This window comes from Drosophila guanche, unplaced genomic scaffold (assembly GCF_900245975.1).
Source record: "Drosophila guanche unplaced genomic scaffold, DGUA_6, whole genome shotgun sequence".
NCBI lineage: Eukaryota > Metazoa > Arthropoda > Insecta > Diptera > Drosophilidae > Drosophila > Drosophila guanche.
In genome coordinates, this window is record NW_022995746.1 from 3,374,484 (window position 1) to 3,384,307 (window position 9,824).

Genomic DNA, 9,824 nt, shown 5'->3' on the forward strand with positions numbered 1-9,824 from the left:
ACGGGTCTCAGCACATCGACTTGCGGCTGAGATCGGCTACACGTCGGCCCCGGCTTTGCCATCGGCTCGATCTTAGAGCGTTGCGCTCTCGGAGTGGTGGCGGAGAGCGAACGAGATAAACTACTGCTGCTATCGTATGGAATTCCATGCGGAGCGAAGCGGTGTGGCGCACACTTTTGTTTTCATTTCCAGTCGGCCAGGCGGCTCGCTCTCTCATTGATTGGCTGCCTCAATTTTCTCCGCCACTTCAACCGCTTTTATGCCCTGGTAGAGGGTATTACGATTGTGATCAGTTGTTTGCTGCGCACTAAAAGAAGTTATTCCACTTGACTTAAATGTATAGAACATCTTTATAATATTTTCAATTAAATGTAAAATAATATTTCCCCTTTTCTGTTGGTTCATTTTGAATGATGGATCTCCAAGAGTATCAACAATTTCGACTCCTGAAGCAAGCTTTTCTTTGATTGTTTGTTTTGCTGTTTCTTTTGTTGTTTATCGCTGTTCTTTGTGCGTATTCTTCGGTTTATTTTCTTTTCTTTTTTGTACTTTCAATGACGTAACAAGACGCAAAACAAAAAAAATAATTGAATTTAAAGTGGGTATGGCAAACTGTTGAGATTTTTATAATACGCTGCAGGTGTTCCACAATTCGATTTTGGGTATAAATAAATGTTCTTTGCTCTGAGAAGAATTTTATTCAGCACATTTTCAGAATTCAAAGATGATCTATGATCCTGAAGATACAAAGAGTACAACACATCTAGTAAAAAGTAAATTTTTTTTGGAACGAAATGTCTGAAAAAGATGAAAGAGATCAGGTCATGGGTGAAAAACCTACAACTACTGTGAGCTGGAATGTCAGATATTATTTGAATCAGATACTATAAATACCATAAAATACTGTAGTAATTTATTTTTCCAATTAAGTGACTAATCCAACAAAAGAGTAGACGGAAAGTCCCACAACTCTACATATTTTCCCACAATATAAATTCTGGGCACTCAAAAAAATGTTATTTTATGATTTGACAATTGGTCCAGCATGCAAGATATTCGGGCATTAAGTACATGGCCTAAAAGGTCACCAAACTCTCATTTCCTTTGCCTGGGAAATGCACCATGTAAAATATTCATAAGTAAATGCATACCAACAATTCTTCCCTCCCCTTGTACAACAAAGAAGCTCCATTTATGAATTATTGACAGCTCCATTTCGTATTGATTTTCCCAAGAATTGACATACCTGAAGAGTAACCAGCCCGATTCGGCCCTCGGCCAAATGTAAATTATAAAATCCATATAGCGCTGCTAATTTAAACAGACAAATTCCCCAACTAGCAATAGACGAAACAGAAAGAAGAAAAAAACCAAAAACTCTCGACATCGCCTAAGGTCAGAGACTGAGTTATTAACTCAATTTTTGGCTTCTGTTCCATCAACAGATTTTAGTCATTGAAATAAACACGAGCACGCAATACACATCCATCGGTGGAAAAATATTTTCTGTTTGAGATTGCAAATCGGGCAGAAATATTTCATTATTGTCGGTGCATACTATATGCACATTTGTATAGTATATTTCTGTTGTTTGGTTTTGGGCAACAAAATATCCAAACTAAAAACAAAATCTCAATGGGGCGTGGGTAGCGTCTGGATCGACAGTCTGCATTCTGTGAGAGAAGCTATTTATTCGCGTATGGGTTTTACAACAATATCAACAGAGGAAGAAACTGCAACTACAGAACTATGTATGTATATATTTTATATGGAATTATAATTATGAATGGAAAGAGTTTAGACTGTGTATGGTAATATAATAAGAACGTGAAACAATCGGATATGTTTATCCGTTAAACGTCTTTATGGACTCTGCACTTATGAATCATACTTTGGGAAAACAAACATAAATTGCGTTTGCATTTATGTCTCGAAATTTTATTCAAGCATTTCAACGTCACTTTAATTTGGATCACTGCAGCCATTCAGTGACGTCGAAACAGTTCGATTTCTTGTTCAACCTTTGCCTTCTCTTTATTTTGAACTTGCTTTTGAGGCTCCTATCAACAGCACCCGAGCAGCGCCGCAGCAGCGGAGTAGAGCGAAGCGGGCAAAAAATCCGTACCCCTGCAATTCTGGCACATGTATGATTCAAGGTCAGACGCATGTGAGCGGTGGAGAGCGGGAGAGACTGCAGACAAACAAAGCCAAGCCCCGAACCGAACCAAAGCGAATGGTGACAAAGACACAAGAGATATGAAGGGAAGGGAGACGGGTGGCGACGCGACGCGACAGAGTTGAGCAACCACTTGTTGTTGCTTTTATTGCTCCTCTTCCTCCTCTTCTTTTATCGCTTTTGAGGCCACTGTTTATAATGTTACCATTCCGTGACATAGTGGAGCCACAACGAAAGGTCGTCCGCCACGAAAAAATACATAGAGGGAGAGGGTGGGAGAGAGAGAGATAGACTAAGAGCATTAACATGCAAGACATCAGTCATGCAGCGGGCAATGGTCAGAGGGGGGAATATCAATAACAAGATGAGAAAAATTACAAATGAACTCTAGATGTTTTGCCCAGCAGCGAGACACGACGATAAAGAGAAGCATAGGCAAAAATAAAAAACTACACCACGTCGAAGTTTTTATGCCCTCCTCATTCCTTAAAGCCGGCGCACGAAACGACAACAAAATAAGTGCATTTTAATTGATCTCTTGGGAGCAATTAGCTTTACTTTTCAACGGAGCACGTAGTACGAGAATTTATGGAACAAGTGACCAGCAAATGCTAAGGAGAGCTCAAAGCTCAGCTTATGATAAATGTGTTTGTTTGTTTACTCTGCCGGCCAATCAAGCAAGTGGTTTGTTTTGTGGAATATTTGTCATTCATGTTGATAAAGATTTTTTCGCGCTCGTGCGCACAGTTGAACTGATTTCGTGGCTTTTGGTGCCAAAAGGGTCAATGATCTCCTTACATCTTTACCGTAAATTTCAATACTTCCAGAGCAAACATATGAACAAGACATTACCAGCAAAGCTTATAGAAGAGCAGTCAGTGCCGCCTTCCATCACATAACTTTTGTTTGTGCGCTTCCTTGAGCCACGACTATAGTAACTGATTCGTGGATTAGCCCAACTTTAGCTTGGCATACTAACAAATAAACGAAAAGGTAAAACAGAAAACCTGTCCGTCTGCCTTCTTTGGGGCACACTTGATTGGCTTTGGATTCCCCGAAAACGAGCATGAATCATCCCATGGTGGTGCAGGTAAAGGCAGATGCAGAGGCACTTGCTAGCATCAATTTACTCAATTGTTTCACTCTCCCTCTCCCCATACGAATGATCAGTTAAAGCAGCAGCATCGGCCAACAAGTGTGCGTGAGAGCAAGTGAGAGTGTTGTTCAAGTTTCGGAAGTGTTATGTATGTGTTCATATGCATTTAAGTGTGTGTACATGTGTGTCGGTGGTTGCCTTGCCATTCCAGTTTCCAGTCTCTTTACATTGCATAATTGGTAAATGCAGTTGCGAAGTTGGTGCTCATTTCGAGTTCGAGTTCGAATCTGCGTTCGAGTTCCGCATGCAATGTTAAGCTGTTGTTGCTGTACTCTTTCGGAGGGTATAGCGATTTCGCTAAAACACAGATCAAAAAGTAGTTAGTTGTACCTGCTATGCTGGAATAAGCTTCCAAAGTAAATTGTCAGCCAAATCTGCTAGAGTATCTACAGATTCGAACCCAGAAGTTCATCTTTCTTTCTTGTTTTCGTTAATTTGACTTGGCTGGTGACCATATCAAGGTTGTCTGAGCCAAAGACTTTGGGACTTTGACTTTGTCATTTCACAACTTCAGGTAACTTCGAGAGCAAGAGGGAGAGCAGCAAAAGCGATAGACTTAACAGTTTTTATGTGTGGTTTTTGCTTATAGAAAATCAACAGCAATAATAACAACAACAACAGCCCCAACGACAGGAACAACAACAGCAGCAATAATAGCAACAGTCAGCACAAACAACTGTTAATTAATTAATGTGCCAGCGATTTGTGAAGCACAGCGATATCGTTGGGGCTGTGGCCAAGCGGAAGGGGTAAGGCACAGGAGCGTGCCAGACAATGGGTTGGGTCGGATTAGAACTTATTGCCATTTCTCACTGAAACTGGAACTGGAAATGAATCGACCACTGCAATTGCAAAGTTTTATTGTTTTGTTTTTGCCAAGACAGTGAACACCCGTGCTAGGCGGACAGCCGCCATGTTATAATATGCTAAAGGTGGAGACTACTTATTATTTTAGTATTATTGCGGAAGGCACTTTTAAAGAGTGTTCACTGCATTTGTCTACGGTTGAAGACTGTGGCACAACTGACAAAAGGTCAGCTTTCTAAGGAGTTGGAATCTATTTAGTTAATTGTTTTTCCCAGCAGTCCCCATTTCAATTGATTCTCTTAAAGCGTTTTCGCTGTGCGCATTTTAATTCGATTTCTTATGGTAAGGATACTAAATTTCACAAACTAATGCTACTCATATGAGATATTCGCATTTAGTAATCCAAGAACTAACAGGTTTGGTTCTTTATAGGAACATACAATTATCTAATTCTTCAACCATCAGGGATATTTAACAATTATCTCCACCATTTGATGGTGCACAAGATTGTTTATAAATATAACATGAAGATAGCTAGTATCTAGTGGAAATGCGGAATGCATGTGCATTGTGTAGTGTGAGACGGAAATTAAAGTTTCCCCTTAAACCCAAGATCCAAAGGGTTAACACTTGAAATATTTTTAGATCAATGCTGTCACAGTTCAAATGATTTCAACACTAGATTTAAACAATTAAAATTCTTAACCTCTATTACCATATTTCTACTACCAGGAAATCCATTCAATTTCAAAGAATAATTGTGCACAAATTTGTCTAAGCATTTTTGTAACGTTACGAATTTCGCACTCAATCAACTTGTTTCCAGTTAACACATCAGAACTATCATTCGCCCGGCTTTATAATCGCTGCTCCCATCAATTCACATACTTTACATTAAACCGCAGAACCAGAACTGGTCACGAGGGAGAAAGGAGAGATACATATGCATACATCATGTACTATGACGCTGCTTTTGTCGAAGAATCGAATAATGATTAAGTTTGATTACTTTTTCCCGCAGACGTAAGCGTCTGAGTATTAAGATCGGAACTGGTATCTCGTCGGGGGGAATCTGAGTAAGATCCCAATATAATTGACTTAATTGGTCTGCTGGGAGAAACCGATGCCATTGATGTTCATTGGTTTTGGACGCGTTTCCCTTAATGGCCTATTATTTATAAACAATTTTGGTATTTTGTAATCACGCAGCGGCCATAGATTATTTATAGACAATATCCAGAACTCACCTAAATCAGAAATTCCAGCTAAAGGCAATAATTCAATGTATTTTCAATATAAATTTTACGTTCGTTTCGAATTTTCGTAATTGTACACGCACAGATAAACACTTTTTGAATAATCTGATTTCCAGCACAATTATTTTCGGTAATTTATATGTTTCATTTATTGTTTTATTAGCATTTGTTCGCAATCGAATCAAATTTAAATTTCAATTTACGTTACTCTTTCGTTCGCGTCCTTTTTGTAGCTTTCGCAGCGCCCTGTTGGCCAAGGAGAGGAAAGAACCGTTTGCCAGCAGCGTCGAACCGTTAATGAAGCCGACACCGCCTTGGCTCCCACACGGAGTGCCGCTTGCACCCCAACCACAGACACAAAAGTTGTCCTAGGGCCGCCACTCAGACAGGCAGGGGGACCAGAGGCGTGGAGCAGCGGCAATTCGAAAGAAAGCTTTCGCCTGCCTGCGCACACTCAAACGGTGCGTACGCTGCCTCTGCTGTGGTGAGTTTGAAAGTTTTCCACCTCAGTTGGGTTCGGCTGATTCGAACAGCAAGTTGGCGCCCAATCTAGCGGAAACTGGGTACTGGGTCCCATGTCTGAGTTTCGGCCCCTGGCAAAATGGATGGCAATGGCAGGAAAGTTGCCGAAATGTATATGCTCTTGCTAGCTATTGAATTCTTGATCTATGGCTTGTCAAAACATAATTATCCCCATGACTGAATTATTTATAACATAATATAACATGAACTTATAGAAATTACATATTTCTGGAATATTTCTTTCTTCGTATAGGACAACTTGGTGCTTAGCCACCTTCTAAGGGTATCACAAAATCATAGCAAACGGATGCCGCAACCGAATCGAGTTACTATGTGTGAGAACTCAACCGGATGTGGGGTCTGCGTGGGAGTGTGGGAATGTGTTAGGGTGCTGTTGTCCTCAGGATGTGACTGTTGCTTTGAACTTAATGTTCTTTCATTTTGCAGATCCAAATTTGTCATGTGTCAATTGAGGGGATTCCAGACAAAATTGATTTTAATCAATGAGCCTGAAGTCTCGAAGTACTTTTCCTATAAATTACAAGAACCAGTCTGGGAATTTTGTTCCCTAAAAGAACAACACTTTATGAATAGACGAGAGATAATTAACAATAGCCAAAAACTGAAATTTCATATTTAAATTTAAATATTTAATTACCGCAAATAACACAGCATCGGTGGTTCAGTGGTAGAATGCTCGCCTGCCACGCGGGCGGCCCGGGTTCGATTCCCGGCCGATGCAGAAATCATTTTTTTGTTTTAATTTAAAATACATTTTCGTTTTCTTGCATGGGTTACCAATAAAAAGTAAGAGAATATTTCAAATATACATATTTAAAACTATCACGACGAGTTTTTGAATATTTTTTTACAAGCGAAAGAACGAGATTCGCAATTTTGATGTCAAAATCGTTTCAAAATTAATTGTAAGCAACTCAGTAGGCCCTGACTTTCTGTCAACACTGTTTAATCAGTTCCTAGCTGAAATCTCAGATGAATAAGTCATTCCTTTCTGTGGTGTTCACGTGTAAACCTCTCTCTTGGAAAAAAATAAACAAAAATAAAATAAAATTTTTAACATTTCTGATCCATTTTGAGTTAAAAGAATTGATTAATTAATTAATATGAAGCCCAAAAGTCCACGCATGCGTCAAACGCAATTGACTGGCCTGACCAACCAATCGCCACGTGCTCGGGCTCCATACACCAAGTCCCTGATTCCGGGCACATCGCAAAAGCGTCGCAGCTTCGCGCCGCGCAGCAACCAAAATAAGAACAATGGGTAAGAACAATCCATAATAAATATTAATAATAAGTATAATAATAAATTGTTCTTTAGCCCCTTTGACAAAAAGAAAAACGAGCAGCTGCCTGCCAAGCACCCACCTGCTGGACTGCTGACACCGTCATCGTCAGACACCTCGCTGACCAGCACTGTTGCCCGCCGCGGACAGCGCAGCTGCACGGTCATGCCCAAGGTCATGAGTCTGCTCAAGGAGCCCAAACCAGTGGCTCCCATTCTAACGCTGAAGCGCCAGCAGACGGCAGCCATGATCAACTATCGGGCACGCAAGTCCGTCTCCCAAATGGACATCAAGGAGGCCCGTCGCACAGGCCAGTATCAGCTGGTGGCCCATGTGCCCTCCGCGGGCAGCAAGGACAACCAGACAGTGGCTGCCGCTGGCCTGGATGCGAGCATGTCCAAGTTGCTGTTGCAGGATGCCGCACAGATGTCTGACGTACCCAAGGGACGTGTGAGCTTTGTGGTCAGCAGCGATCAGGATGCACGCGTGGCCAGCCTGAAGATTTTCAACACAATTATGCTGCACGCCTGGCGCAAGCGTCGCGAGAGCGTACGTCAAATCACACAGCAATTGGAGGATCAAAAGAAGATTGTGAGTAGCGTTGCGAATTTTGACAGCAGCTTCCAAGTAATATAAATTCCTGCGCCCCCAGCTACTGAAAACCCGCAACCAGCTCCACCTCTACACCTCTCTGTTCTCCGTGGAGCAGCGTCGCAATGGCACTCTCTCTGATCAGCTGCGGCAATCATATCGCGAGGCTGCAGATACCAAGCTCTCCTACGAGGAGCTGCACCTGCAGCTGGAGAAGATCAAAAGCGAGAAGCAGCAACTGTGCGACGAGCTGAAAGAAAAGAATAAAGAGATTAAGATCCTTAAAGAGGTGCAGGACACCTTGAACGGCGATCTCTTTTATGCCAATGCCGACAAGGAAGTGCAAATGCTACAAATTGCACAGCTACATCGCAACCTTCAAAAGAGTTTGGACATCCAGCGGGAGCAGGCTGCCAGCTTGGAGCTGGCTAAGATCGAGACAGTCCGCACAATGAAGGTCATCGAAGAAATATACAAGGAAATGGATAACACAAAAAAGCTTCAAGCCGCATCCGAGGAGAAGTACAAGTAAGCAATGAAATGAATTCATGAGATTTGTCTTTAAATCTTTTGCTGTTCCCGCAGCAAACTGCTGGAGCACGCCAACCAACTGGAGCTCTGTGCTCAGCAGATGAAGGACCAGGTGGATTTGCTTCAGAGCTGCCTGGCTGCCACCATGGGGCAGCGTATACGCCAGTGCCTCATCCAAAGAGAGGTCTACCAGCAGGCCACCTTCCGCGTGCTACACTTTGTGGCCGACTATGTGCTACCCGGCCATGCACCGCCGCCATCCATTCCACAGGCAGTCAGAATGATCAAGGAACGCTTCTTCTCAAAGCTGTCTGCAGAGGAGAAGGTAGATCCTAAGGATGAAAAATCACTGAAGGAATTCCTAAATGAATCGGAGGAAAATAAGGAGTCATCCAAATAATATTAATATTTATTTAGTTGCGTTTGTTTTGGTTGTAGTTTGCTGTTTAAATTACTATATTTTGTTTGCACAAATAAATGTAACCAATTACTCTACAATAATGAGATTAGTCTAGAGTTGCATGCACCCTGACACTAGCCCGATGTGCGCCATTGGCAATCCAATTGGTGTTAAAGACATAATCACCGGCGGGAAAGGGCAAGAACATTGTCATGTGATTCATCACGAATGTGGTGGGCAGCTTTTCCACTCTCACATCATGCTGCAGAGTGTACAAAAAACAAATGAGTGATGGACCATCAATAATCCTGTTGCTTTGGATACTTGCATCGAATGGACACGAATGGTTGATGTTCGAGTACGTCTTGAACAGGCCAAAGAGAAACAAAGCCAAGGTATTCCCGTTCTTGTGTAATAACTTACAGCCGTCTATGGTCGTGTTAATGCTGATCGGTTGTAGCCCATTGGAGCGTTTATACAATGCAAAATTTACCTTAAATGAATGGTTGAGAGCACAACTTTCTGTAGGGTTCTGTAGGGGTTTTTTTTTTTCAATTAATTTGCGTACCTTAAATTGGGTAACTGGTTTCTGATATAGAAGAGCTTTGATTGAAATATATTTATAGGTGCGATTCTGCGCCTTCAGATAGCACTGTTCAAAGTTGCCGAATTTTCTATCCAGCATATTGCATTTGACATTTGTAAACTCCAGTTTGCAGACGACCTTTGAGTACATAATTCTCCCAGTGTTAATCGCTGCCTTCACTCTCACAGCTTACGATTTTCTTACCGCATTAATGACGAATAGTAATAGTAAAATAATTGAACACATCATCCGCACACACTTTAAATTCATTTCTGTTTCTGCTGCTGGTGTTTCGGTAACTGATGTAAATGTTGCCCAGCGCAACGCATAAAACAAAGTGAAAAGCTAGCCATTAAAACAACATTAGCCTCATAATTATGTGCGATAGATGATTTTGAAGTAATTAGCTAGAACTAGAATTGAAAAGCTCATAGATGGAATTAGATTGCACATGCTAAGGTTCATTGCACATTTGAATAACAATTGTAGCTGCCC

General features: G+C 41.5%; 2 protein-coding genes and 1 non-coding gene across 3 annotated transcripts; 2 read left to right on the forward strand and 1 right to left on the reverse strand.

The window, feature by feature from the left end:
• Nucleotides 1–6,588: 6,588 nt before the first annotated feature.
• Trnag-gcc lies at nucleotides 6,589–6,659 on the forward strand. Its single transcript has one exon. It is a non-coding gene; the product is annotated as a tRNA-Gly (tRNA).
• Nucleotides 6,660–7,008: 349 nt separating this feature from the next.
• On the forward strand, nucleotides 7,009–8,758 carry LOC117582392. Its single transcript, XM_034270076.1, has 4 exons — nucleotides 7,009–7,199; nucleotides 7,257–7,812; nucleotides 7,874–8,340; nucleotides 8,398–8,758. The coding sequence occupies exons 1-4, from the start codon at nucleotides 7,042–7,044 to the stop codon at nucleotides 8,741–8,743; spliced, it is 1,527 nt and encodes a 508-aa protein (XP_034125967.1). The 5' UTR covers nucleotides 7,009–7,041; the 3' UTR covers nucleotides 8,744–8,758.
• Nucleotides 8,759–8,849: 91 nt separating this feature from the next.
• On the reverse strand, nucleotides 8,850–9,479 carry LOC117582218. Its single transcript, XM_034269826.1, has 2 exons — nucleotides 9,312–9,479; nucleotides 8,850–9,236 (listed from the first exon to the last, which is right to left on the reverse strand). Exons 1-2 carry the CDS (start codon nucleotides 9,477–9,479, stop codon nucleotides 8,850–8,852), a joined length of 555 nt encoding a protein of 184 aa, XP_034125717.1.
• Between the last annotated feature and the right edge of the window lie 345 nt (nucleotides 9,480–9,824).